The sequence below is a fragment of the Schistocerca serialis genome, chromosome 4, assembly GCF_023864345.2.
Source record: "Schistocerca serialis cubense isolate TAMUIC-IGC-003099 chromosome 4, iqSchSeri2.2, whole genome shotgun sequence".
Taxonomy (NCBI): domain Eukaryota; kingdom Metazoa; phylum Arthropoda; class Insecta; order Orthoptera; family Acrididae; genus Schistocerca; species Schistocerca serialis.
The window spans coordinates 241,632,685-241,659,900 of record NC_064641.1 but is presented as its reverse complement, the minus strand read 5'-3'; the positions used below and the strand labels follow the sequence as shown (position 1 = coordinate 241,659,900).

Sequence of the window (27,216 nt, the reverse complement as noted above, 5' to 3'; positions counted from 1 at the left end):
TGTACTAGTGCCGACATTGTGCATGCTCTGTTGCCTGTGTCTATGTGCCTGTGGTTCTGTCAGTGTGATCATGTGATGTATCTGACCTCAGGAATGTGTCAATAAAGTTTCCCCTTCCTGGGACAATGAATTCACGGTGTTCTTATTTCAGTTTCCAGGAGTGTATATTTACTTTCGAATCTAACAAAACTCAGTTTTGAATTTGTTCTCACATGTATTCAAGCTCATTATGCTGCTGAGTAAAAAATCTAGATGGGCGATTTACCTTATTTTAGTGTAACATAATCAGATCTGATAATACTACCAGTGAAAGAAGTAGATGTTCACATTTACGAAAGTTTAAACACATCATCGATTACAAACGGCAAAGATACGATCAATATCTTTCGAAAATTATCCCATAGTATTGTTGTATGTTGCTAATACACATGTTTCTGGCTTCGAAGTACTTGATTTTTCCATTTATTTGTTCACATTTCTGTATAAACTAATTCAGACTAACACAGTACGTATAACTAACTTACGCCAAAGAAAAGCAACCTGCAGGTAATGAGAGTTAAATATGAAGGAAGAAACACAAGCAGGTAGTAGGACAGAACTACTACAGCGAGCACTCTGCTATTGATGCATTAAATATCTTACGACACCGTTATGGTCATACTGTTCATGCAGTCAAGCTCCTGCCTATTTACACGTCCGATTATAAAACACAATATGATCTGCCTATGTTCGTCATGTCGCCTAATCTCCGTCGTGGCATCCCGGCGACGCTGAGCACCATCCCCTATGACGGAGAGCAGAGTTCGCGCCTGAAGCCCTACCCCGACCTGGAAATGCACCACACCACTGAGGACTCCATCACGGACTGCTACACCCAGCTGGTGAACGTCATCAGAACGACGGTAAGTCTCCTCTGGCATGTACATTCGTACTCTGCAGACATGCAATCTCTGTGCTGAACTGTTCCTGGCATTTTGATCCTTATCTCGTACTCTCTTTCCTTTTCTTCGATCCCCCACGTTTTTCCTTCATTATGCATTCTGTCTGACTTTTATCAATTTTCTTTTCGGAAAAAATAACTTGTACTCAATAAATGTTTCCAGTGCTTCTGCTCTATCTTGTTGTTAGCATTTAGTTCAGCGAGCAAAACTTTTTTATCACAATATTAATTGAAAATATAGCAATGATTATGACAAATATTGTAACTACTTTTGGTCTTGTTCTTAATAGTAAGATTGCGTTCATAACTGGTTATATTTATATTTGTATATCACATCCAAAGAAATGTGATTGCAAATGAAAGGCGGTGTCTTAATTTTACTAGTTAAAATGAATGTGTAAATCAATAAATAAATCAGTAATCAAACATTTCCCTTGATGAGGAAATAATCTTCAGAATATACCGGTCTACTCGTTATTCCTTCGCAACTTCGGCTGCGTGTACATTCTTCAATATATTTTAGGACACTTTATCTTCTACTAGCACAGAGGTCAACTTCTTCTTACTTTCGTAATTGCCTTCGTTTGTATTTTACCTTAAAATCGAATTTTTTCAAAAAATTGTCCTCATTGTAACTAGAGGATCGCATTCCTTTCAGAACTGTCTCTCATTCTCGCTATATTAATTTCAGTCGATAACTCACGAAAACTCTTCTCCTCATTGTTTCTTCTCTCATTTTTGTTAGGGTTACTTAATATAGTAAACAGCAAACAACATACCATGTAAGGACCAGAGTGAGTAATCTTTTCCTCCACGCAATAATCAACGACTCTCGTCCAAACATCATACGCATGCGCAGTTGACTGGCTTACGAGCAATGCCCTCTACCCTTTCTGACTACTTGATGTCTGCTGTAGCAGTAGCAAGAAGCACAGAAAAAGTTTTCTGGCCAGCGCGCATGTGCAGAGCAGTCAGGTTTTTAGTGGGGGGGATAGTGACCCGCGTTCACTTTTAGTGATTTTGATGTTTCCTGATTTCCTCTTCGTTTACAGTTCACTCGTCAAATGAAAACAGATCAGATTTCTGTGGCCGGTAGCTATCAAGTGAATTAAAATACATGCATATAATTACGGACGGTTGTTATTAGTTTTAGTTTTCTGATTATATTTTATTTCCACGTTTTTTGCAGTCATGCATTAATCGCCTTGCACAAAAATTAAGTTTTCTTTGCCTGTGTGCTAAATAAATGTGGCTTTTATTGATGTTTTGCGCAGATGCAGTCAATCTATAAGAAACGAAGCGTTTGATTCCACAGTATTAAATAGTTTCAACTGTTCACTGAATTTCAAGTGTACATTTTCATATTCTGGCCTGTATCGCATTATGTCGAAATAAAGAATCAAATATGAGACAATACAGTAGTGGTACTTCAAGAAAATTTGCTTGCAGAAAAGCGCACTGAAAAGCTTCATATCAGGTTAGTACCTACTTCATTGTGAATCTGGACATGTGAATGTGTCCTATAAGCCGAATTGTGCATTTCAGTATGGTTTACGAAATTCCTATGCCCTTCGAGTAACCTCTGATGTCCTATTTCTTTTATGACGTAATGTAAGACTTGCTCTCTGGCGGCTGCTGAAACGAACCCATGTCTAAGAGGTCGCGGTAAAGTACTGGGAATGGTTTTTCAGAAAGTGTTATTTTCAAAGAAAATTTTCTCTTACGCGAGGTGAACTATGTTACGTGTGAGAATGTGCAATGAATTTCGTAAATCACACAGTGTTTGACTCTCATATTAAACTTAAAAAAATTTCTGGAGCAGCCGCTTGGAATAATTTCGGCCACAGAAGACCAGACATTAACGCCACTTTTTAAAATTTTACTCGTACATTTGTGTGATGTATTTTAAAGTGTAACACATGCTAAAAAGACCAATATTATAAGTGTAAGCTTACGTTTTCATGTAGCTTGTTATTCTTCAAGACCAGTACTATATGTGAAAGCTTAACTTTTCTTCTAGCTACACAATGTATAATTTAAACCATTAACTTTTCTTGTTTGTGCGTTCACGCGAATTAACAGTGATGATGTTATTGGCTGACTACATCACGTGTCCTATGCTCTGAATATCTTCTGTAATTGGCTGGCGAGAACACGTAATATGACCTATGATTGGCTTACAATAGCGCATTGCAATCTCTGTTTCAATACTTTTGGAAACTAACGTGCTGTGTTTGGTGGAATTCGAATTTATACTTTCCTAATAAGAAAATATGCAACGTACATGTTGCTGCACATCAAAGATTATTCCAAAACGCGTTCCTTTTTTTCCCCCTTGCCGAGTTTCGTTTTCTTAAGTGCCGCGAAGTTCTCGCTGGTGTATAAAACCATTCAAAGGATTGATGTTTTTATAGCTCCGAGGGAAAGCACACTGTCACTTATCAAGGAAAAAGGGTATTTTCACCTTGGAAGAAGTGTATTTCCACGTGGGGAAAAGTGCGTTTTTAACCGGGAGATCCGGTACAATTCCGGGATTTTTTTTTCTTGTCCGTGTGTACTCCCTGCCCGTTTCGGCCTTTACTGGTGACTCACGCTGACATACCTACTAAATTATGCGCACGGATCAGTGTGCTGTGAAATTTGAATCAGCAGGGGCACAACTCACCGCGAGAGCTGCCTCAAAATATGGTTCCTACTTGCAACGTAAAACATTTATGTCTTACTGCCGTCATTAAATCTGTTCTCAGAACTAGCTGTTATTTAAACAAAATTTTGAAACTGGACTAAACCTAAATACAACGGAGTATGCTTTTTTGTCATTCCTTTAAGTGTTTATTTTACGTAGACGATAATTCTTTATTATCCGACTGGCTAAGAGAGTGGATGTGTAGTTGAGAGAACTGGGATTCATCTCCACCTATTGTCAATTTTGATTGGACATCAATTTGAAATGACAGTGCGACGGGGCGGTAAAATAAAGAAGAAGCGCATATACAAATTGTTGGTTAAGAAATGTTATTGCAAATGTCGGCTCTCACGTAAGTCTCAGGGGATGATTTCCACACTTGGCGCATTAGTACACTTCCACACCCGCGCATTTGTTATAGTTTTTGAATTAATTATTCACTCAGACATAAGTACAGAATTAGGCGATTATTATACTAAAATCAGTTTTTCACGACACAGTTCAATCACTATTTATTGGCATAGTACTTTTCTTTCACACAATGAAATTAGCACTGGTGAGACAATTTACAGTTTAATAATAATTTTGACTCCGAGCCCCCAATAGCAGTAATGTAGGCTGCTATAAACGAAAATTATTCAAATAATTCCAACAGAACCACCATTCCCACTGTCCTCTTTGTTCTAACAGTTTTGGCGCGGAATCACAGTTCGCAACCCAAATAAACGTAGCATTTCCAGTTCACCAAATATATGCTTGCACACTTGCACTATGAAACAATATTCTTTGACGAAATAAATCGGTGCGAAAAAGAATTCTCAAACGACCACATGGGCGATCATGAAGTGGCGCTTGCTCGCCACCCACCCTCCAAAACGACTGACGAACGTCTGACCACTGGCCAAGATGGCCGCTCGCTTATATAGGCTCGGACGTCAATCCTCCTGGTTATTTAAGTACCAATCTCACCAGTTAAGGTAACGAATTTTGATACATACATCCATCGATAGAAAAAAGTACATAATCGGAACCGCGCTAAACAGTGTATCTTACTTACAGTTTTAAATTAATTTCTAGGATTATTCTATAGACGGTAAATAAAGCTTTAGCTGTTGCAAATTTTCGCCACTTAGCGCAAATTTGTTTGTTTACATCTATGCTGCAAAGTTTTAACACAGAACTGCATGTAGCACCGTTTTTAGACGTAACCTACAGCGATCTACACATTGCGCTGCTCAAAATCTTAATATCTATAATAATTAATTAATTATGGGCGATAAATGTTAATAATAATTTGCAAACAATGAAAACTACTGCAATTGTATAGTATAACTTAACTAGTTTAAAATACGTGTGATGCCACCCAAAGTATTATATAGTGCCGTTCTTTACGTCATGAATTTTCTATTGAATTTTATAAACGTTTTCCTCTCAAACTTTGTTTATTGCTCTTTACGGGTTTAATTATTTATGAATCTTAACATATGACTATGGCACTCGATTCGCTATGACGAGACGATTTTAATGAGTGCTTCGTCATCCCTGTAAGTTGTTATTTACTATTTTTATTAACCTTTCAGTATTCGTGATATTAACCGATTTTGAGGTTACTACAGCTTTTGCTTCTCGTGACATGAAATAAAGATCGAGCTTTCAGAAGGTGCATATTGCTGACCACAATCCACTGCCGCATCGCTCTTCACCGTAAGTTACATAGTTTTCGCGTAATGTGCGAAAAACCAAATGCCCCAAGCTGTGGGCCACGTGGCCGCCCGGTGGCAGAGACATCACACAGACAGTTGCAAATCTCGCGCAGGCGCGCCACGCGCTTCCGCGAATCTTGTATCATGTAGTGCGCTCGCTCTCCACAAAGCAATCCTTGCATGCTAGAAATATTTATCTAGTAACGGGGGTTTGTACCGTCGCAACAGGCAAACATAGTTTTTGGAAACGTTTAATTATCCAGTCTAATTGTTTTATTGAAAGAGGTTTGCTGTTATTTTTCAGTTAGTTATACAAGCTGTTATGCCAATCAGTTGAAAGTTATTTAACGAAAGCACTGCAGTACTTTAGAACACGGGTGACCACTGTGGTAAAGGACGTATCGGAGACACGAGTTTGTTTTCAGGTGGACGAGTGCCCAGAGTATATCTTGACGGCGTACAGCTCTGACACCAGAGGCAACGTACTGTCGGTGACGGACCTCACCACTGGAGCCTCCAAACACCTGCAGAGCCAGTACTTCCACCCCAAGCCCGGCTTCTTCTTCACTAAGGCGGGAGGTCCAGGCTACTACCTGCCGGACGGCCTCAATGGAGTGACGGCCGAGGAGAGATGCAACGGGAGACTCTACTTCCAGGCGTTCGCCAGCAACATCCAGGGTTTTGCTAATAAGCAGGTCGTCCTGGATGCAAAAGATGGGGATGTTTTGGATATCAAGATGCAGGTAACGTCACATCGGTTCCGCTGTCGCACAATATGTGAAACACATCTACACGGAGAGAATTTTTGTACTCATGTGCCCAGTTTCTGGCATATATACCCTTCTGTTTCTGGGAACCTGAGTGAAATATACGATAAAGGCCAGGTACAAAATAAGTCAAGTGGACTGTACTAAGTTCTACACAACGAGTGTCGGGCAATTGCGTTCTCATAATGTCAGCAGTCTCTATTGACAGAGTATGGAGCCTTTTATGTGGATTATAGAAGGTAAGGTTGTTACTGCTGTCACAGGGTCTACAAAAACCTAATTAACCAGGATAAATTCACGTTTATGCAACGTTATTCCACTCGTGTTCATCAATGGACATTTCGTGAAAGTTTACAGTTCTCCTGCGATCCATGGCATGAAAGCAAAACTAATTTCGCCCTTGGTTATCACTAAGAGAATGACAAATTACAGTCTGATTCAGAGCACAAAACGAAGGAATCGTTGGTTGTTTTGAGCACTCAATAAAGACTGAATTTTTTCATTCAACTTATCATACGATCCCTCGTGGAACCAGCTATCGCTAGATGCGTTTTGTCAGGTTTTTGCCTACCAAATTTAACACTATAATCTATGAGAAAGCTATTTAGCAAACGTAATTATTCCAGCGACTAGTTACAAGACGCTGTTGTCGTTGTTTTCTTACGGTTGAAGTTAACATGTTATGACATTCCATTGTAATCAGAAGTGCCCAGGCCTCTAGTTACAAAAAACTATCCTCATAGTATTCTTTCTGCAGAAGTGGAGTTCCCATTACCAATGCAGTATTCCTGTGCACCAACACGTAAATGATTTTATTTTTCATTCTCCATACCTAGCAGTGGATCAGGATGTTAGAGGTCTGGTTTTCGTTTTATTTTGAATGTCCACCTCTAGGATTGCAGCGGTTCGATTCAGACAATTACCAGACGAGCTGACACTGGAGTAAATGGAGGATCCCCGTTGGGAATAGGAGCAAATTTGTCACATTCAGCTTGAAGCATCTTACAGCTGCGATATTGTGGTAAGTTTCATCGTCCAAGGGAAAACCATGATATTATTCGTGACAATTAAAGAAAGACATATATATGAATAAGGACATAATTTCTACTCTACATATACACCATCGAATGGCGGTTCTCTACATTTAACCAACAGTCGTTCTCATGGACGACATCATCTTTCTTCCAGGATTTCCATTTGAGTTCTACAAGTATTTCTATTGCACTTGCATGTGGTTTACGCCGGGCTGTTACGATCCCAACATTAGGTGTCTGAATTCTTCCCTATTCTCTGTTCACAAGCTTGCTGCATAAGGGCTCTAAAAACTGGACCATTACTGTAGATTTAGTCGAAGTAGCGTCATATATGTGTGTTCCGGCATCTTCGTAGAAACTGTTCTACAGATTTGCCCTCCATTGGCCTCACTTATCACTGAAACTGCGTAACCGTCCGAATTATTACCGCTTCTTAGTACTACCACTAAAGACATTTAAGATGTGATTTGCTCTAGTTACTAACCTCTAATCTTATAATCAGATACGATCGCGTTATTTTTCTGTGCCATAGGCATTGAAAGACTGCCATTCATTGCATCAAATGAAAATGTTGTCAAAGTGTTTCTGTTATTTATTACAATGGTCCAACGATGGTCCTTTGATGAGTGCAACAGTATCGTCAGTGTACGAACTTACAAAGCTGCTGATGCTCTCTGATAAAATTTTTTAGCTTGCTTGAAGTACATCCGAAGTTACTTGCGTTTCTGTGGGGCATTCGCCATCCTGTGCAATGTACTGGATTCTGCTGATGAAATATTCATTCCACCAGCCACACATTTGAGAAAATATCCTTTACGGTGGTGGAAACTGTGGTGTGACCAAAACTGTCACACTAATAGAAGTGTTGCTTACCATTACTAAACGTATTCGGAAGTGAGTGGAACAGGTATAGCTTTTTCTGTTATCTGTTCGTAGTTTTCTAATTAAGACTGGTATATGTGTTTCAGGGTGATCTGCCAGGAGAATTGCCTGGGCAGAGTGGAGTAATGGCAGTGGATCCGAAGGGGCAGTTGCTTTTCTTCCCCGTGTTAGATGAACTGGCCATCTACTCCTGGAATACAAGCAAGCCTCACGACCCAAAGAACTTCCGCGTGATATTTCAAGACGATGAACGGCTACAGTTTGTCAGCAGTATCACCATAGGTCCCAAAACACAAGGATTATATATAATGAGAGATCGATTGACATCCTATCTATCAAATACCACTAACGTTTCTGAAGACCACTATCATATTTTGTATAGTGACATAAATAATAAAGAATGTTACTTCTTCGTACCACAGATTTTGTTTTGTGAACTCCAAGAACTATGGTGCCTCAGCAAGACCCAACGAAAGTAACTACGAATGTATGATATACTGAAAATAATTAAATATAGAATCTCGAAAAGTTTAATTCGAACTTACTTCGTTCCCTCTTAAACCTCAGAATAATGCATATTACTTTCTGACATTTAAAAAAAGGAACTAAAATTACTCGCCATCATCGGGTATCATGTTAACTCTTATATTCCCACTCAGACATACATGATTTGGAAATGGTGCACGTGCATATTTATGTAATTTCAATCTCATCCGACTTAAACAACGGTAGGAATCCTAGGATTTCTTGTTTCGTCAACGGTAAAGCCGCTAAGCATGGCGTACTACCTCAGGCAGGGGAAGAACATCTGTCGTGTCCTTTCATAACGGCCATCCGATCATTTGCCTAAAGCAACTTAGGGAAATCACAAGAAATATAAATCTCGATGGTAAGGTGGGGATTTAAACCATTATCGTCGCGAATGTAAGCCTTTTGTGCAATCTACTGTACCATCTGTTTTTCTGTCTCAATACATGTCCATTAACAAAACAACAACAAAAGAAATAAGTGGAACACTGTGAATGGCCGGTATCTCAACAACGATATGAAGTGAATGCGTCGTAGATCAAGGACACCATTTATCTCGATACGTTGAGGCCTTCTCTTTACAGGACACGTAAGTGTTATAGAAAAGTGCTGTGGTTCTGTTTTCTTAAAAATGAACGTTTTGACCTTAGCCATTACAAGTATTTCTTGTGAAACAAGTGCAACAAAACAGTTATTCCACTTTTCTTTCCTTACAGCTGAGGCTGCTGTGACGTATTACTTCTACTTTTTAGAAGAAGTTTACGTTTATATTCTAATTATCAAATATTTGTGTGGCTGTATATCTAACACAATATTATCATCAACTGACTGCCTTAGTGACAAGTATCATAATATAATTTCTTCTCGTGTTGAATCTATAGGTATATCTTCACTTTTTCAAACTGTGGAGGATTTCTTTTGACTAGTTTCCCAAGGGTACATGTACATGGTGTTATAAAATTTGCGAAAATGTATTACAGTTTACAGTTTGTGAAAACACTCTGAAAAATATGTGCTGTATCAACCCTGCAGGAAGGGGAACATGGTTCAGCATGTCTTTCAGCTCGAACACCATGCATAGATCCTGGTGCATCTAATGTGCTAGTTACGACTACCAAAGTTGCCAAGTTACAATCTTGTTATTTACAATTCTTGTTTTAATATATTGCTACCTAACTTTATTCTGTTCGACAAATGAATGGGACTTTAAGACTCAACCCCCCCCCCCCCCCCCCCGCCCGCCATTCATGACAGATGACAGGGTATTTGCAGCAGTCTTCAATTGCTTTTCAAGAAGGTACCAATACTGCGCTACACATGCTTTTGTAGATTGATATGAGAGTCTGAACCATCAGCCCTACCTCCTTGAGGGTGAGCTGTTACTTCAAATATGTGACCACCTCCTTCCTATAGCACTCTTAAAATCATGGGAATGTTAAACTTCAAAACCCTTTGACAAAGAACGACATGAATTATATTACCTAATTTTCTTTATGATAATTTGGCCTCATTGTGTGTGGCTCTTTACGGTGGTGCTTTGCCACACTATTTGTTTCATCAAGGTAAACGTTAGCTCATAAAACAATTTGACAAAGAATATTTAAAATATAAGTATTTATTTTTCCTTCAGAATGATACCTCAGAAAAGTTTGCCATAAGATATTAATAAGTTAAAATGCGAGAATAAAACAAGATACTTATTTGCATCTTTTCAAAAGAAGTATTTCTGTGAACCGAGTTTAGCTATATTAAAGGCTCAAAAATATTTCTCCCAGTTTCAAATATTCATGAGTATTCACACGCAAGAAATTGGAATATATATCAGATTTACTTTTTTATTATGAAGATCTGCTAGGACATTCGTTGTTGGATTATGACGAGTTCACCTCTAATGTATCATTTTAAGTTTTCCTTAGACTGAAATTTATTGTTAATGGCTAAACTTTTATATCTGCCGAGAAGATTTTGATAATGTTTGTTCCTGAATAATAGACATCATTCTGGACTAAAGCAAGGGACTTTAACCTCCATGAAGTTAACTTATTTACAGTACTCGTTTCATGAAGTTAACGCTTGGTTTGAAAACGAGATATATTACTTATGCGCAATATTTTAAAATATGAATGTACTGGGTAACAATAATTAGCATCCTAATTTCCTTGAATGTGCCACGCTGGACGTTCTTGAGTTCATGCAACAAATAATTTATAATACAGACTCTTGAATATGGCAATTGTTTAGCTTCGCTTAATGAATTACCTCAAGAAACTGTCCTCTATGGCTTAATGAATGAAAAGAAGCGAGATATGACACATTTTTTATTTTTATGTCACCTATGTGTACCAGTGTCGACAATGGTAAAAATAATTTGTTTAGGTGCTTTAGTAGTGGTGTCACATGCTCCTCCCATTTCAATTTATTATGAAGTTGTAGTCTCAAAAGTTTAATGCGGTCAGCCTCTTCTCCATGCCAATCATATTGTAGGAATAAACTGGGTGTGGGGGGCAGTTCTTACATGTTCTGAGCTGAATATAGAACATTATTTGAACATGTAGTGACAAAAAATCGACTAGCAACCAATCATTAAGGATAACAACAGTAGTAACCAATAACATTTCTAAATTTTATACCTAACTGCCTCTTTACTTGCAAACGTAATATACTAGGCATTCGAAGATGTTAGAGATGACACGTCCTTTGCTTACCCCAAAAAAGTAAGATGGAACCCCATGGGACACCTCATGTAATTAGTTCTCAGCTGATGATGCCTGAGAGCTTAATACAGGTCTCTTTGCTGTTGACACCTCACGTTTCCTGTCAGGGAGACGCAATTTGAAGCATTTTGTGGATTTCTTGTGGCACATCAATATCCCTGTTTTTTTTTTTGAATGGGCACTGCTGTAATTTACACAGTTAGCTGCTTTTTACAGGTCACGGAATACACCAACACCCTGTAATTTATTGCGTAAAGATTGAAGTACATTTTTGCTGTATGTCTTAGTGGCCTTCACAGTGGCGGAACCCTGTATAAAACCAGGCTATCACATCGACAATATAGCTTGATGTTCAAAATTAAAGCAAAAAATTGCTATTTCTCATCCTAGGTCTAATTCGCGATATAATCAGACAAACTGTCAACAGATGTCCATAAGATCGTGTTCTGCATTGATGATGGCATTTTAGTCAATAGACAACCACGCCTACTATGACGTCAGGGCAACTGTCAAACTGGTAGTGTTTGCCGGTTAGTCCCACATCCTACAATCCCTGTGTACACAGTCAAAGACAGTATTGTATGGCACAGAAGAAACGGGTACTATATTGTCTGCAGCAGAGGGCTATAGGAAGAGTGGAAGCAAAAGAGTCGAAAACAAATGTGGCTCGATGGCTTAATGTGAATCGATCTGTTGTTTTGTTGGATGTGACGTCAGTTTACAGAGATCGAAACTGTATATCGAACACCAGTCCAGAGTCGACCACCCGTGACATCAGAAAGTACACAATGGTACGACCTCAATATTGCACGACAACTGGCACCTGACTTTGCAGCATCCACTGATGTTGTATTGAGGCAAACGGTGCACACAAGTGTTCGAGAGATTGTCCTTTACTGCCGGATATGTGCTGTATGCATACCTTTGAAGTATCTTCACTGAAGAGAACGTCTAGCGTCTAGCGTCTAGAGAGGAGTCGTGAGCATGCCGCCTTAATGGACGAACAGTGGGCAAATACTCTTTTCACACATGGATTCAAATTTGATTTGGAGAGTGTTTCTCGACTGATTCGTTTCTGGAGGGAACGTGAAACGATTTCGGGGCCCAAACATTGTGGAAAGAGAGCGAAATAGAGGAGGATCCCTAATGGTTAGGGCCGGGACTATGTCAAGTATTCGAACACACTTCATGAGACTGCACAGATAACACAGCAAGGTTTAACCTCTATCATGTATTGTGGCGAGAACTTGGGAGCTTGTGTGTGGTTGTTGCGAGGTGCTGTGGACCGAGAATTCGTACTGATGGAGTAGAATGCCTGACCTAACAGTGAAAGTGTGGTTGCTCTTTTCTTGAAAGCGGAAAGTATTGCAAGAATATCGTGGCCTGCTCGCTCTCCCGTTTTGAATCCCGTAGGGCATGCCTGGGATGCACTAGCGAGATGGCTTGCATCACATCAGCATCCCCCAAGACTTGTGAGCAGCGCTGCAGGAAAAGTAGGTGTCATTGCCCTAACAGGAGATTGATGACATCATTCACAGCATGTCCGGTCTTTGCCAGGCCGTTATTGCTGCCAAAGGTGATCACACCCCAAACTGCGTATTAACCAATTGCTGGAATGTGTGTACAAATCCGTTAACTTGGGAAAAAGCGAAGAAAATTTTTGTCTTCGGTTATGAATGTCGCAGTTGTTTATGTTCTTTATTCATTAAATTTTTTCCCTTTTATTATCACCTGTTTATATTGTTTTTTTAGCAAAATGAATGCAACCTGGCAAAATTTCGGTTTGTTGCTCTAATTTTTGACGTCAGTGTATTATTTGAAGTCAGGCAGGTAAGAAGTCAACTGCATATTCCCTTTCTGGGATTTTCTAATACGTAGGCAAAAGTAAGTTGGATGGAAGCTTGATAGTACTTTTTTCATCTACTTACTTCCATTAAGGGTTGAGTTGAAAAAAAATCACTCATTTAGATGTGCCACTGACAAAATGACTGGTAACTCAAACAAATTAATATATTACTAAATTCAGAACTAAACTCTTGAATTAACTCTGCTGATGCTTTATGATAATCACTAATTTATTTTGATTCTAAATATTCACAGTGGACGTTATTTCTATTGTTATAGCGAGCACTATATTTTGGTTGTTGAAGATATTATTAATAGCTGGTCTCAGATATTCCTGACGTTATCATCTTTCCAGGGCACGCTTTTTAAGGACATTATTAATAAAACTTATTTGTCTTTAAATCATGTCACCAATACTGTTTACATCACCCCAGTGCATGTCTTCAATGGGTTTCCTGACATAAGCAATTTTATGCTTACTAACTATATTCCTAAGCTACTTAGCAGATTTTGTAACTTGATGAGCATTAACACACAACAAAATGAATTGTCGGCCATGATCTGAGAAGCCATTGATTTTTGGTATTTTAATATTGTTTTCCTCAACAGAATGTTGTATAATGATATTGTAATTGGCTGAGCAATTAGCTAGCCTACATTGTGAAATTTTCAGTAGGAATGCACATCGTTATTGACTGAAATATATGCTTACCGTAGGAGTTTTTAGAAAAATCTATAGTATCCTCACCAACAACCATCATTTATCCGTGATTACTGTTACATAAGCCAACAGAGCTTCAAGTTGATTTATGAACAAGTAAAATTAGCTGCAGGGGCTTCGCATATCTTTGCTATTAGAAATGATTTATTATGAAAATCTACTTGTTCCTCATGTTTTCTTGTCCTGCACTGACAATATTCACTAACTACTGGTACATTAACTGTTTGTGTTATTCTATTTATAGTATAGAACTGAATGTACTGTATTATGAGTTCATTTGGAAAATTACTGTAGTTACTAATTCTTAGAGAAACATCACAAAAAATTTCTTCTGTTCCTGTCTGTGAAAGGATTAAGAACAGCTAAATTTTATGCTGCATCTTTGTCTACATAGATACTCCGCAAACTACCATACAGTGCGTTGCAAAGGGTACCCTGTACTCATACTTGTCATTTCCTTTCCTGTTCCAGTCGCAGCCATAGCGTTGGAAACACGACTATCTATATGACTCTATATGAGCTCAAATTTCTCATACCTTATATTCGCGGTCCTTACGAGCATTGTATGGTTGGTTGGTTGGTTTGGGGTATAAAGGGTCGAAACTACAGGGCATCAGTCCCTTCGTAATGTATGTGTGTGGCAGTAGAATCGTTCGGCAGCTAGCTTCAGTTGCTGGCTCTCTAAACTTTCTCAATAGGATTCCTCGAAAAGAATGCTAATTTCCCTCCAGGGAAATTCATGACTTTTCCTTCATTTCAAAATATCTTCTTCCACCAATCTTTAAAATAATTACTCCATTTAGCCCATTTTACGTATGTTGAAAATTATTTGCTTGAAGTATTACTGAATCCATAAAACTGAAGCTTTCCTTAAAGAATGTCATGACGTACACAATGAAAAAGCTTTGACAAGATTAAGATATAACAATTGTACAGATTAAAAGATACATGCAGGTTATCTTTTAGTAGATTTCATTTTAGTTTAGTGTATATTCAAATAAGATGTAATATGTAAATTTTGTATATTTAAATTTGAAACTACTGCTGAGTACTGTTCCATCGCAGATAGCTTGGAAGATGATACCCCTCAGGAGAATCAATGGACTTATATAGATGTTTCACTTGATTTTTTTACGATAAGCACATATAACAAAGGCATATATCCTTCCATCCGGAAAAATGCTTGCCAGTTTGATTCAAGATTAATTCTTCATGTGCAGAAGCATTCACTTTTGTGAACTCAATTTGTCACATCATTTTAACAGCAGATGCTAGTGCTATCTGACAATGGAAATTATGTAGGATAAATAGTTCAGTACATCTCCTTCCTCCTTCAATGAACTACCTGACCCTTCCTTTAATTTACGTTAAAAATGAGAATTAAAAATATTTGCATTTCGTGATTTATCATTCACCATATAGTTAGTCAATAAAATTGTGAAGCTGTCTTGTGCACTAACTGGTTGTCCAGCCACTCATTTTCCATACAGACAGAATTCTTTTATTGTTACCATTAACATCTGCCATAATGTGCACATTTATGACGATTTCTTTTTTTAATATATTGTGGGAACTTGTATAGAATGTAGGCACAGTAGGATCTTCAGATGTTTTGATAGCTCTATATGTTTCTCCAGCGATTTACATCTTTTAAATCCATACAGCTATGTATAATTACTCACTTGTTTTTAATGGTGTTTCTGGATGGCATTTAAGGAAACTTCATTTCAAAAATGGGCTCATATATAATCAAATTCTACACTCTGTTTGAATGCATCATTCCAGTAAAACTGTGAGGGACGGGAAAAACCCACCGTGGTACAACAACAAAGTTAGGAAACTACTGCGAAAGCAAAGAGAGCTTCACTCCAAGTTTAAACGCAGCCAAAACCTCTCAGACAAACAGAAGCTAAACGATGTCAAAGTTAGCGTAAGGAGGGCTATGCGTGAAGCGTTCAGTGAATTCGAAAGTAAAATTCTATGTACCGACTTGACAGAAAATCCAAGGAAGTTCTGGTCTTACGTTAAATCAGTAAGTGGCTCGAAACAGCATATCCAGACACTCCGGAATGATGTTGGCATTGAAACAGAGGATGACACGCGTAAAGCTGAAATACTAAACACCTTTTTCCAAAGCTGTTTCACAGAGGAAGACCGCACTGCAGTTCCTTCTCTAAATCCTCGCACAAACGAAAAAATGGCTGACATCGAAATAAGTGTCCAAGGAATAGAAAAGCAACTGGAATCACTCAATAGAGGAAAGTCCACTGGACCTGACGGGATACCAATTCGATTCTACACAGAGTACGCGAAAGAACTTGCCCCCCTTCTAACAGCCGTGTACCGCAAGTCTCTAGAGGAACGGAGGGTTCCAAATGATTGGAAAAGAGCACAGGTAGTCCCAGTCTTCAAGAAGGGTCGTCGAGCAGATGCGCAAAACTATAGACCTATATCTCTGACGTCGATCTGTTGTAGAATTTTAGAACATGTTTTTTGCTCGAGTATCATGTCGTTTTTGGAAACCCAGAATCTACTATGTAGGAATCAACATGGATTCCGGAAACAGCGATCGTGTGAGACCCAACTCGCTTTATTTGCTCATGAGACCCAGAAAATATTAGATACAGGCTCCCAGGTAGATGCTATTTTTCTTGACTTCCGGAAGGCGTTCGATACAGCTCCGCACTGTCGCCTGATAAACAAAGTAAGAGCCTACGGAATATCAGACCAGCCGTGTGGCTGGATTGAAGAGTTCTTAGCAAACAGAACACAGCTTGTTGTTATCAATGGAGAGACGTCTACAGACGTTAAAGTAACCTCTGGCGTGCCACAGGGGAGTGTTATGGGACCATTGCTTTTCACAATATATATAAATGACATAGTAGATAGTGTCGGAAGTTCCATGCGGCTTTTCGCGGATGATGCTGTAGTATACAGAGAAGTTGCAGCATTAGAAAATTGTAGCGAAATGCAGGAAGATCTGCAGCGGTTAGGCACTTGGTGCAGGGAGTGGCAACTGTCCCTTAACATAGACAAATGTAATGTATTGCGAATACATAGAAAGAAGGATCCATTATTGTATGATTATATGATAGCGGAACAAACACTAGTAGCAGTTACTTCTGTAAAATATCTGGGAGTATGCGTGCGGAGCGATTTGAAGTGGCATGATCATATAAAATTAATTGTTGTTAAGGCGGGTACCAGGTTGAGGTTCATTGGGAGAGTGCTTGGAAAATGTGGTCCATCAACAAAGGAGGTGGCTTACAAAACACTCGTTCGACCTATACTTGAGTATTGCTCATGAGTGTGGGATGCGTACCAGATCGGTTTGACGGAGGAGATAGAGAAGATCCAAAGAAGAGCGGCGTGTTTCGTCACAGGGTTATTTGGTAACCGTGATAGCGTTACGGAGATGTTTAATAAACTCAAGTGGCAGACTCTGCAAGAGAGGCGCTCTGCATCGCGGTGTAGATTGCTCGCCAGGTTTCGAGAGGGTGCGTTTCTGGATGAGGTATCGAATATATTGCTTCCCCCTACTTATACCTCCCGAGGAGATGACGAATGTAAAATTAGAGAGATTAGAGCGCGCACGGAGGCTTTCACACAGTCGTTCTTCCCGCGAACCATACGCGACTGGAACAGGAAAGGGAGGTAATGACAGTGGCACGTAAAGTGCCCTCCGCCACACACCGTTGGGTGGCATGCGGAGTATAAATGTAGATGTAGATGTAGATGTACCTCTGACTTGTAAAATTTAACACCTTGGTATAAGTAACAAATACATGTTAATGTTTGAGAATTATATGGTGCTACATTGTTCATTTCCTAGGGTTGTAACTTGTAGCCAGTTGGTGCATTTTTCTCAGTTAGGTCACGCCTGAAAAACTGTTGCCAATGAGAGACACGAAGTCACACTCTATTCGTATAATAAGTTAACAAATTGGCGTTAGAAACATATTTTAATAGCTGAACGATACTTCTTGGACATTTTTATATGTCAGTGCATTTGAAGAAATCTACTTTAAAAACTACTTTGCTGTTACGTTTCTAACACATAAAATAATAAGCATCTTGATCTCATAAATAACAAAAAGTTCCACAGTAGTTACCAGAATAGTGGTTCATAACTGTAATATACATATTATTCAGTTACAAAACACAACTAAATGCTACTAGATGAGCAGACAACATGGAAAATACATTTAACACTAGTCCATAATGTTTTCGATTGGAATCAGGAACTGTTGTTGTTGTTGTTGTTGTTGTGGTCTTCAGTCCTGAGACTGGTTTGATGAAGCTCTCTATGCTAGTCTAACCTGTGCAAGCTTCTTCATCTCCAAGTACCTGCTGCAGCCTACATCCTTCTGAATCTGCTTAGTGTACCGATCTCTTCGTCTCCCTCTACAATTTTTACCCTCCGCGCTGCCCTCCAATACTAAATTGGTGAACCCTCGATGCCTCAGAACATGTCCTACCAACCGATCCTTTCTTCTAGTTAAGTTGTGCCACAAAGTCCTCTTCTCCACAATTCTATTCAATAACTCCTCATTAGTTATGTGATCTACCCATCTAATCTTCAAAATTCTTCTGTAGCACTACATTTCGAAAGCTTTCATTCTCTTCTTGTCTAAACTGTTTATAGTCAATGTTTCACTTCCATACATGGCCACACTCCACACAAATACTTTCGGAAACGACTTCCTGACACTTAAATCAATACTCGATGTTAACAAATTTCTCTTCTTCAGAAACGCTTTCCGGGCCATTGCCAGTCTACATTTTATATCCTCTCAACTTCAACCATCATCAGTTATATTGATCGCCAAACAGTAAAACTCCTTTACTACTTTAAGTGTCTCATTTGCTAATCTTATTCCCTCAGCATCAACCGACTTAATTCGACTACATTCCATTATCCTTGTTTTGCTTTTGTTCATGTTCATCTTATACCCTCCTTTCATGACACTGTCCATTCCGTTCAACTGTTCATACAAGTCCTTTGCCGTCTCTGACAGAATTACAATGTCATCGACGAACCTCAAAGTTTTCATATCTTCTCCATGGATTTTAATGCCTACTCCGAACTTTTCTTTTCTTTCCTTTACTGCTTGCTCAACATACAGATTGAATAGCATCAGGGAGAGGCTACAACCCTGTCTCACTCCCTTCCCTACCACAGCATATCTTTCATGTCCCTCGTTTCTTATAATTGGCGTTTGTTTTCTGTACAAATTGTAAATAGCCTTTCGCTCCCTGTGTTTTACCCCTGCCACCTTCAGAATTTGAAAGAGAGTATTCCAGTCAACATTGTCAAAAGCTTCCTCTAATTCTAAAAATGCTAGATACGTAGGTTTGCCTTTCCTTAATCTTTCTTCTAAGATAAGTCGTTGAGTCAGTATTGCCTCATGTGCTCCAACATTTCTACGGAATCCAAGTGATCTTCCCCGAGGTTGGCTTCTACCAGTTTTTCCATTAGTCTGTAAAGAATTCGAGTTAATATTTTGCAGCTGTGGCTTATTAAACTGATAGTTCGGTAATTTTCTCATCTGTAAGTACCTGCTTCCTTTGAGATTGGAATTATTATATTCTTTTTGAAATCTGGAGGAATTTCGCCTGTCTCGTACGTCTTCCCACTCAGATGGTAGAGTTTTGTCAGGACTGGCTCTCCCAAGGCTGTCAGTAGCTCTAATGGAATGTTGCCTACTCCTGGGGACTTGTTTCGACTTGGGTCTTTCAGTGCTCTGTCAAACTCTTCACGCAGTGTCATATCTTTCATTTCATCTTGATCTATATCCCCTTCCATTTCCATAATATAGTCCTCAAGAACATAGCCCTTGTATAGACCCTCTATATACTCCTTCCACCTTACTGTTTCCCCTTCTTTGCTTAGAACTTGGTTTCCATCTGAGCCGTTGATATTCATGCAAGTATTTCTCTTTTCTGCAAAGGTCACTTTAATTTTCCTGTAGGCATTATCTATCTTACCCCTAGAGAGATAAGCCTCTACATCCTTCCATTTGTCCTCTAGCCATCCCTGCTTAGCCATTTTGCACTTCCTGTCGATCTCATTTTTGAGACGTTTGTATTCCTTTTTGCCTGTTACTGCATTTTTATATTTTCTCCTTTCGTCAATTAAATGCAGTATCTCTTCTGTTACCCAAGGATTTCTACTAGCCGTCGTCTTTTTACCTACTTGATCCTCTGCTGCCTTCACTATTTCATCCCTCAAATCTACCCATTCTTCTTCTACTGTATTTCTTTCCCCCATTCCTGTCTATTGTTCCCTTATGCTCTCACTGAAACTCTGTACAACCTGTCGTCCTTCCAGTTTATGCAGTTCCCATCTCCTTAAATTCCCGCCTTTTTTCAGTTTCTTCAGTTTTAATCTACAGTTCATAACCAATAGATTGGGGTCAGAGTCCACATCTGCCCCTGGAAATGTCTTACAATTTAAAACCTGGTTCCCAAATCTGTGTCTTACCATTACATAATCTATCTGAAACCTTCTAGTTTCTCCAGGGTTCTTCCATGTATACAGCCTACGTTCATGATTCTTGAACCAAGTGTTAGCTATGATAAAGTTATGCTCTGTGCAAAATTCTACCAGGCGCCTTCGTCTTTCATTTCTTAGTCCTAATCCATATTCACCTACTACGTTTCCTTCCCTCCCTTTTCCTACCGTTGAATTCCAGTCATCCATGACTATTCAGTTATCGTCTCCCTTCACTACCTGAATAATTTCTTTTATCCCACAATACATTTCATCAATTTCTTCATTATCTGCAGAGCTAGTTGTCATATAAGCTTGTACTACTATAGTAGAGGTGAGCTTCGTATCTATCTTGGCCACAATAACGCGTTCACTATGCTGTTTTTCGTAGCTTACCGGCATTCCTATTTTTTATTCATTATTAAACCTACTCCTGCATTTCCCCTATTTGATTTTGTTTTTATAATCCTGCATTTACCTGACCAAAAGTCTTGTTCCTCCTGCCACCGAATTTCACTAATTCCCACTATATCTAACTTTAACCTATCCATTTCCCTTTTTAAATTTTCTTACTTACCTGCCCGATTAAGGGATCTGACTTTCCACGCTCCGATCCGTAGAACGCCAGTTTTCTTTCTCCTGATAACGACGTCTTGCTGAGTAGTTCGCGCCTGGAGATCTGAATGGGGACTATTTTACTTCGCAATATTTTACCCAAGAGGATGCCTTCATCATTTAATCATACAGTAAAGCTGCATGCCCTCGGGAAAAATTATGGCTGTAGTTTCCCCTTGCTTTCAGCCATTCGCAGTACCACAACAGCAAAGCCGTTTTGGTTAGTGTTACAAGGCCAGATCAATCAATCATCCCGACTGTTGCCCTTGCAACTACTGAAAAGGATGCTGCCCCTCTTCAGGAACCACACGTTTGTCTGGCCGCTCAACAGATACCCCTCCGTTGTGGGTGCACCTACGGTATGGCTATCTGTATCGTTGAGGCACGCAAGCCTCTCCACCAATGCGGCAACAAGGTACATGGTTCATGTTGGGGGGGGGGGGGGGGGTTGGCGGGAATCAGGAACTACAAAATATTAAAATTTTTAAAATATTTGTCTCTTCATTAATTAAGATAGACTGAGAAACTGAAGCTGATGCATTTGTGTACTCACTGCAGCAGATAACCGTGCATTATTGAGAAACGTCGTTTTCAGATACTACTATGACCACTTATTAAAATCTGACCATTTGCATGGAAGTATGATGGCCACGGAATTAAAATCACCGACTGGTGCTGAGGTCTGACTTTTTGAGAAGGCAGAATAGAGTACCAACATGTCGTTAGCAGCCTCAAATTTATGCATGCTCACATATGTCAGTGCTGAATTGAATGAAACTTCAGTCACTGGCCTCCATAGGTAGCCTACCTCGATGATATAAAATTGTGTTTTTATTTTCCACAATGAATGAATGATTTCCACAGCACCTAGGCAGATGTATCACACCAGATTACGATGTCAGAAAGAGAAAGGAGCCATCAAACGCTGTAAGATGCCATCTGATGTATAGATATAGAAATTTTAGCTGACGAGGAATGGCTCTATATTTAGTTCTAGTAATAGTAGTAGTAGAAGCAGCTTTATTCTTCTGTTGATCTCTTTTTACAAGGAATATGACATGTCAAAGTATTTACAAGTTTAGACCAATTTAAAATAATTAGTATACACACATATTTACAGGCTTCTAGTTAGAGACAGTCGTTAGATTTACTCCTGGTATACAATACCGTTTTTACAAATAAATTTTTTAAAAATGTAATGCCACACTGTTCATTCATATCTCACTATCAGTCACTGCACACACTATGCACACATTGTTTCATAACACTTCACTCACTACACACACACACACACACACACACACACACACACACACACACACACACACACACACACACACACATCGGTGATCTCTGGGCCATTTTCTGTACTACAACTTCCTATTTGCTATCCCGAAAAACCGAGTCAGCATCCCTCCATAATGAGTGAGATGTTGAGCTCAGAAAGAGGAAGAGGTCTTAGTATTATGCTATGCATAGCTTGGGTGTAAGTATTTCTAGAAAGGAAAAAAAAAACATAAAGTGAAGGTGTTATATGGGATGCCAAATGTTTTTATCATTATTATTATTATTTATTTGTATAACATTTTCATCAAACCCCTCCTCGGTTTCATCTAAGTAATCCTTCAATGTATAAAATGTATTCCAATTTCTTTAGTCTCTTTTGGTAATTTATTCTACAGTTTTATTACTTGGTAGAAAATGCTGTTCTGAGTTTTATGTTTATTTTTTCTTGGTAAATGTAAGTTGATTCTGTCGCTTGTTGCATGGTCATGGACAGAGCTGTTTGTGCAGTAATTACCCAAAGTTATTTTTGACGTGTACAACTGATTGATAAATGTATTCACATGGAGCAGTTAAGATCCCCAGTGTTTTGAATAGATCTTCACAATGAGCTCAACTAGTATTTTTGGTTATTACTCTTATGGTTCTCTTCTGGAGTTAGAAAATTGTGGCCATATTTTATGCATTTGTTCCCCAAAAAAGGATGCCATAGCTAAGAACTGAGTGTACATATGAATAATATGTAACTAAAAGACATTGCATTTTACAAACTGATGATAGGATTCTAAGTGCATAACATGCTGATGACATTCTGTTTGCGAGTACCACTGTGTTCACACCACTTAAACTGAGAATCAATTTTCATTCCAAGAAATTTTGCATTTATTACGCAGTCTATAGAGGTGCCATCTACATTTAATTTAACACTGTAATTTTAATTCTTCAAACTCAAATTCATGGCATTAGTTTTCTTTACATTCAATGTCACTTGATTACTTATCGACCAATCATAAACTTCCTTGATAGTTTCATTTGCTTTCTCAGCAAAGAGTTCTGTTGTTTTCTCAGTGACTATAATATTGCTGTCATCAGAGAAGAGAATTTTTTCTCTATGAGTAACTACTGTGAAGGTCATTGATGTATATCAGGAATAGTATTGGTCCTAACATGCTACCCTGAAGGACCCTTATAAATAATGTATTTAGTTCTGATAAGTGTTTTACTAAATGTTAAGCTCTATTTGAATTATATGTTATCTCTACTCTTTGTACGCTATCGAAACCAGTCATTAGCTACCTGTCTTGTTCCTAATGGTTCTATTTTATTTAATGTAATCTTGTGGTCGACTGTATCAAACGCCTCAGAAAGATCCAAAAATATGCTTGTGACACACTCATCCTTATCAAGAGCATTGAGTACAACTTTTGTGAATTCTACTATGGCTGACTCAGTATTTTTGCCACTTCGGGAACCAAACTATGATTCGCTTAAAAGATTGTATTTATTCAGGTAATTCATTAATCTGTCTTTCTTAAATACTTCTAATATTTTTGAGAATGGTGATCGCAGGGTAATTGGCTGCTAATTTTCTATGTCTTCTGCATTACTTTTCTTAAGTAAAGGTACTACTCTGGCCCTTTGTAACAACTCTGGAAATGTCCCTGATGTGAAGGATTCATTTATTATATTTATTAAGGGGCCCTGCATAATCTCTATGCATTGTTTCAGTAGACAGATTGGTACTTCATCTAAGTCTACTGACTTTAAATTTTTTAGTTTTTGAACAGTTTTATTGACTTCATTCTCTGTGGTTGGAAGTAACATCATTGTAATTAGTGCAACATTATTTACAGGTGTTATATTAATTTTGAGAAATTTTCGCTCTAACTTCTCTGCAATACTTGAAAAATGCTGATATTTTGCTAAGTATTGTGGATCATTTATTACCTTATCCCACTCCCCTAGCAGTATGTTATTCTGTGTTTGTTTGCCTTTCCCCGTTTCCCTCTTTATAACACCCCAAACTGCTTTGCTTTTATTCTCTGCATTATATATTATTTTGTCATTAAATGACTTTTTGCAACACTCAGCACCTTCCTATAGGTCTGTTTGTATCTATGATAGAAGTTTAAGAATTCTGTATCATTGCTAATCTATTTCATGGAACTGAGGTGTTTAAGTGTGTGGGAGGACTTCTTAATACCTGCTGTTATCCACATGTTGTTGTGAATTGTTGATATGGACATGCATACTTTTGGAAATACCTTTTCGAAGTTCAGTTTAAACAATGTGGAGAATTTAGAGAATTTCACATTCACATTAGTTTCCTTATTCACTTCATCCCAGCTTTGTTTTCGTAGTTCTTTTGAAAAATCTTTTTTTTTTTTTTTTGATTTCCGATAGACGCCGTTTGTAGGCTTGTAACTTAGGGATTGATTCGATTCTTGATTTTACTGTTGTATGTATTACAGAAATGATCTGATTGTCCGAGATCTTTTTGGAGCTACATCACATTTTTCCCTGTCCATATTTGTTGCCACATGGTCAATTACTGATGCGATCATTGCAGTAACCCTTGTTGCATTATTGATCAATAGGGACATGCCAAATCTTTGAATGATGTTTATGAAGGTACTGCTGGATTAATTTATGATATTAGTGTTGATGATAATGTCTCCATACAGAATTATTTTGACATTTGTACTTGAGACTTTATCTTGAACGTCTGTTAATTTATTGAAAAAAGTGTCCACACTACCACTGGGAGATCTACACACACAAAATGATTATATCAAGCCCTGTTAATTCAATAGCTAATATTTCGAAGTGTTTGTTTTCACTTACTGTACTGAGATCATGTCTTGATTCGAACTGTGTTCCTTTTCTGATATAAATGCATTATCCTCCATGCCTTGAAGTAGTTCTTCAGTAACAATTTTTCCTTTCATACAATGATAATACTACATGTTGGATTTCTGTGTCTCTACACCAGTGCTCAGTAACACAAACTACTCTGCAGTTCAAAAATTGGAGCTCAACTTCTAATAGTTGTATTTTATTTTTTATTGATTGCATGTATTGATGGAGAAGTCTGTGAAATGCCCCATGTTACTCTTTCCAATGGTTCGTTTTTCTTTGTGACATCTGGTATGTGTGATATTTGAAGTATTAATATCTGTCTTGGGAGTGATTGTTTCAGTATTTTTTAAACTGCTGGAGATACTCTTTAGGCAGGGGAACCTGTTGTTTGGATTTATCCTAAAGAAGACCTACTTTTCCTACCTATGGCAACAGGTATTTGACCATGTGTGGCCTTAGATCGACCACCTATACTTTCTCATGAATCAGCTGTATCGATCTTCCCTTCCCAGTCCTGTTTATGTGTAGGCCATGCCTAATGAAACTTCATCTGTTGATAGTCCTGACGGGCACCAGAGAAACATGAATAAAGTTGGCTGTCCTCAGAGCCATATATAACTCCACATTGATTCGCTCACAGCTCCATCAGGGTGTGTTCGATCATGACGCCGGAACAGCTTATCAAAGTGTACTTTGGTGTCAGTAGTCAGGGAAGCTATCTTGTCCCGGTCACCACCTATGTCATATGCCACACCTCTGTCCAAACTGTTTCCTGCCCCGCCTACTATCACTACATGGTCCTCTTTTTGTAAAGTCGTTACATAAAGACCCTAGGTCCTTTATCATATGACTTAGCCCTGCATTTGGCTTGAAGTACTGGTGGTCTGGTACGCTGCCCCTAAACTGTAACTGAGGACCTGCACCTCGCCCATGGCTACTACCTAGCAGCAGCACTTTCTTCTTCCTAACACTGTGAACATACCAAGGATTCTTGGCGTGTATTTAACTGTGCTGCACATTTCATGCTCCTCGTTCTAACTGAGACTCTTCTCCACTTAACTCTGGCAGTGGTAGATACCTGTTTTTGGTGTTGATGATAAAACAGTCAGACGGCGTTCTCTTTCTTCCTAGCCTCCTACCAGCTGCCAGTTCCCAACCACCCTCCTGCCCTTATCTCCTTTTATACTTATGAGTTCCTTCCGTGCTTCCTCCAACTGTGCCTGAAGGGCACAGATTTTCCTTTCCTGTTCCCCTATCAAAATGTTCCTACTGAATACTCTGCAGTTCCCGGAAAGAGCCTCTTCTGTTCTCCACACATTCTCCCTACTGCGTCCCTCCCCCCCCCCCCCCCCCCCAGTGAAAAGATTTCCTACGAGATAGGAAACAAATCCCTCTACTCACTACCCTATAACAGCTCCCACATTTCTCACTCATGGTCAGTTTCTGAAGAATAATTAAGTTTAAAGAATGTTGTAAATTTTTCAAGGACGCGAGATTGTCTATGTGAAAACAAAAAACTACACAAAGATCTTATGTGCGGTGGCTGTTGTTCTTGTACTGATTTAGAGATACAGTGACAGAAGAATGAATATGTAATTAGTTTGCTTTTCGAGAATTTGTGTTATCAGGAGTGTTTGGTCACGCTTTTAAACGTTTATAACTCGGAAAATTTAGGCCTAGATCGTGTCTATCTAACGAGTAAACAATACGAAATGTGTTAGTTAAATATGATTTAGAAACATTTAATTACACTTTTATTGCGACAATAGACACTGATGAAAATCTGTTTTTTTAAACGAATTTGGCACTATCAAGAAACCTTTAATAGAATTTTTTTGTGTTCATGTCACGCCAAACTTCGGGTTATGTCGCGATTATCGGGACTTCAGCTAAAGAAAAAGTTTTTTCAAGAACAAGCTCTGCTGGGACGCTAATATTCATTTCAGTGACAAGAACGGACCCTACAGCAAGTATACAAAACAAAGAAAATTTAAATATGATACTATTTCCTCTTCTTTTAGCGGACGAATAAATATATGTGAACTCACTGGACAGCTATCTTGGATTTGGAAGGGTCTACAGGCTCTACATCATCCAGTACTATCAGATACGTTGGCTAGTGTTAATTCCTTGTAAAAGTGGCAT

The 27,216-nt window shown here is 38.7% G+C and overlaps 1 protein-coding gene across 1 annotated transcript in view; it reads left to right on the top strand.

Annotated features, from left to right (window-relative positions):
- Nucleotides 1-734: 734 nt before the first annotated feature.
- LOC126474379 (uncharacterized) overlaps nt 735-27,216 on the top strand; it is a 39,553-nt gene continuing 13,071 nt past the window's right edge. Inside the window, exons 1-3 of the mRNA XM_050101846.1 lie at nt 735-902; nt 5,755-6,072; nt 8,099-8,271. Coding sequence (XP_049957803.1) covers nt 735-902; nt 5,755-6,072; nt 8,099-8,271 — 659 coding nt within the window. The remainder of the gene's footprint in view (nt 903-5,754; nt 6,073-8,098; nt 8,272-27,216) is intronic.